General features: G+C 40.1%; 1 protein-coding gene across 2 annotated transcripts in view; it reads left to right on the forward strand.

The window, feature by feature from the left end:
• The first annotated feature begins 772 nt into the window (after nt 1-772).
• The window catches only part of LOC116389490 (clathrin interactor 1), an 8,990-nt gene continuing 7,361 nt past the window's right edge, over nt 773-2,401 (forward strand). Inside the window, exon 1 of one of the 2 annotated variants that reach the window (XM_031858198.1) lies at nt 773-1,021. In XM_031858198.1, the coding sequence (XP_031714058.1) occupies nt 981-1,021 (41 nt within the window). In that variant the 5' untranslated portion in view covers nt 773-980. The remainder of the gene's footprint in view (nt 1,022-2,401) is intronic. The other variant, XM_031858197.1, reaches the window with a different exon arrangement.

Consider the following 2,401-nt stretch of genomic DNA (forward strand, 5'->3'; position numbering starts at 1 on the left):
ACAACAGGTTTTATAATAATCAACAGTTAGTAGTGTAAAGTGAAAGCCAACGATTATCACTTCAAAATGGACACAAATAATAAATTGAGGATAAAACATTAGAAATGGTCCTTTCTGGATAATATAACCCGACCGATACTAGATTTTAAACACATAACACACATTTTTTGATAAAGATCCCTTAAAATGTATATATATATTTTTTTTAAATAAACGAGTCACTTCGAAACATAGACTTGTCAGTGCGCTCTGATGAAAAGTTATGTAATGTATTTACCATTTTAAAATAACCGCAAACATATTTGGGTATTTCTGTGCTGTAATTTCTTGTTATTTATTTACATCTACAGTGCTACCAATACACAACACTATTGAATATCAGTCATATTCAACTGGATAAATGCTCACTGTATGCATCACTAACATGAATAGAAACCACAATAGCTACCTATACAAACCACATTTTAATTGCCTCAGGTAATGCTGTTGGACTACTTTTCCCAACCAGGGCCAATGGCATTTATATTATAATAGGATTTTTCTGTTGTTCTTTTTAATCCAGTTAACCTTGATGGGATTGCAGAGGTCCTCGGAAATGCAAATCAGTCAAATATTTCCTCGGGCAACTGGTTTTCTCTATTGTTTTATATCCCTACAATTGGTTTTAATTGTGTACGAAGTTGACAGCTGTTTTTTAAAACCATTTAAAAGGGTTAATGTGCACACAGTATCAATGCGAGATACTGAGGCCCCGGACGCTAATCAGGAACTACAACTCCAATGCTGCTTTACGCAACTTTGATGACGTTACATCGGCATTTCCCGTAGTAACCTTTCCTGCCTGTTGGTGCGTTTGCGCCTCCTGTCTTGAGAGAGAGGTGAAGAAGAGTTTACTTTACAGAGTTCAGGGTTTGGTTGCGGTGTTCGTGTGGAGTAAAGGGTTTTGTCCGAGGCAGAAAGCCCATTTTCACGGAGCCAAGATGCTGAACATGTGGAAGGTTCGGGAGTTGGTTGACAAAGCGTAAGTATCTCCCAACTACAGTACGTCCATGTCGCGTTGTGTGTTTCTGTAGTTTACCTGTTTGAAAGAGACACGTACTCAAAACTTTGACGTCACGTCACTCGGAACAAGTTAGCTAGCATGTATGCTACTAGCAAGTTAGTTAGTTAGCTGACTTTGACAAATACTATTTGTCTTAAGAGCGTCCTCTCTTTGTGACTGTCGTTTTGCCTGGCCTTTTGTTTAGTGTGGGATAACAGTTACACTGTTATGAGATCACTTTAGCTTTTTGTTTAAGCATTTTGTCCGACAGTGTAAGCTAACTCACTTAGCCGACAAGCTAGCTAATTATCTAGCCTGCTGGCTAGGTGGCTAACCGACCAGGCTAGCCAGCTAAGCTAGTTTGACAGCTCCTGGGCTCAATAATCAGCGGGCAGTTTTTATCATGTTAATACGTTAATGCACATAATCGTACCACCCTTGCTTGGCTACTACTGTCTGGAAGTATTTGTAAAGCTTCACTGAGTATCGACATGCGTTACTCTCCAATATGATTGTTGACACTTGTAGCTAAGTTAACGTTACACTTCATGCTAAAGTAGCAATAACGTACTGTAGATTAAGTCCGTTGATAAACAAAGTAACACCACATGACTGAGTTACTTTGTTTGTTTTATACCCTAGAGCGCTCTTTTTACATGTTTGTTATATCACTAGATTACATGTGGTTAAGCGATATTAGCTTTTGTTGCGATGTAGGACGCCGACAGCGCCACAACAGAGCACTTATTAACCAGTGACCAGTGATCCTGCAGTGTTTTGCAACCTGTTGGTGGATGTCCAGCTGCTAACTTAAGTTCAAGGATTTGATGATATAAGCTCCAACACAGCAATTGCTGTACTTGCCACCAGGTTTTGATTGGAATTAAGATGGAGTTTGTCAGGCAAAATGTAAAGACGGTGCCAAAAAAAAGCATGTAACATATGTACACTGTGAATCCCTGGTGCTTGTGCACTCATAATGAGTCATAGTTTGATGGCCTTGACAGTCCGAGCCTGCATGGCTAGCAGCAGTAATGTACCTGCAAGTATATACCAGCCAAGCATGAACTTAGGTAACACCTTGGGGATAGCATGTCTTTTGTTCTGCTTTGAACGCTGGTTTACTCACAGTTGCTGACTAAACGTGAGCATGTTCTCCTGCACTGTAGGGTTATAGGTTATTGCACAATTTTTCCTCCCTTCAAAGATTTAATGGCTAATTCTGCAGTCCCAGGGAGACAATATGGTGTTCTTAATTCCATCCAAGAAGGCATTCCTGATGAATGCACTTGTCTCCCTGGAGTGTGACCTCCTAGAGAGAGAGAGAGAGAGAGAGAGAGAGAGAGAGAGAGAGAGAGA

This window comes from Anarrhichthys ocellatus, unplaced genomic scaffold, assembly GCF_004355925.1.
Source record: "Anarrhichthys ocellatus isolate YVR2014 unplaced genomic scaffold, GSC_Weel_1.0 scaffold19, whole genome shotgun sequence".
Classification (NCBI taxonomy): Eukaryota; Metazoa; Chordata; class Actinopteri; order Perciformes; family Anarhichadidae; genus Anarrhichthys; species Anarrhichthys ocellatus.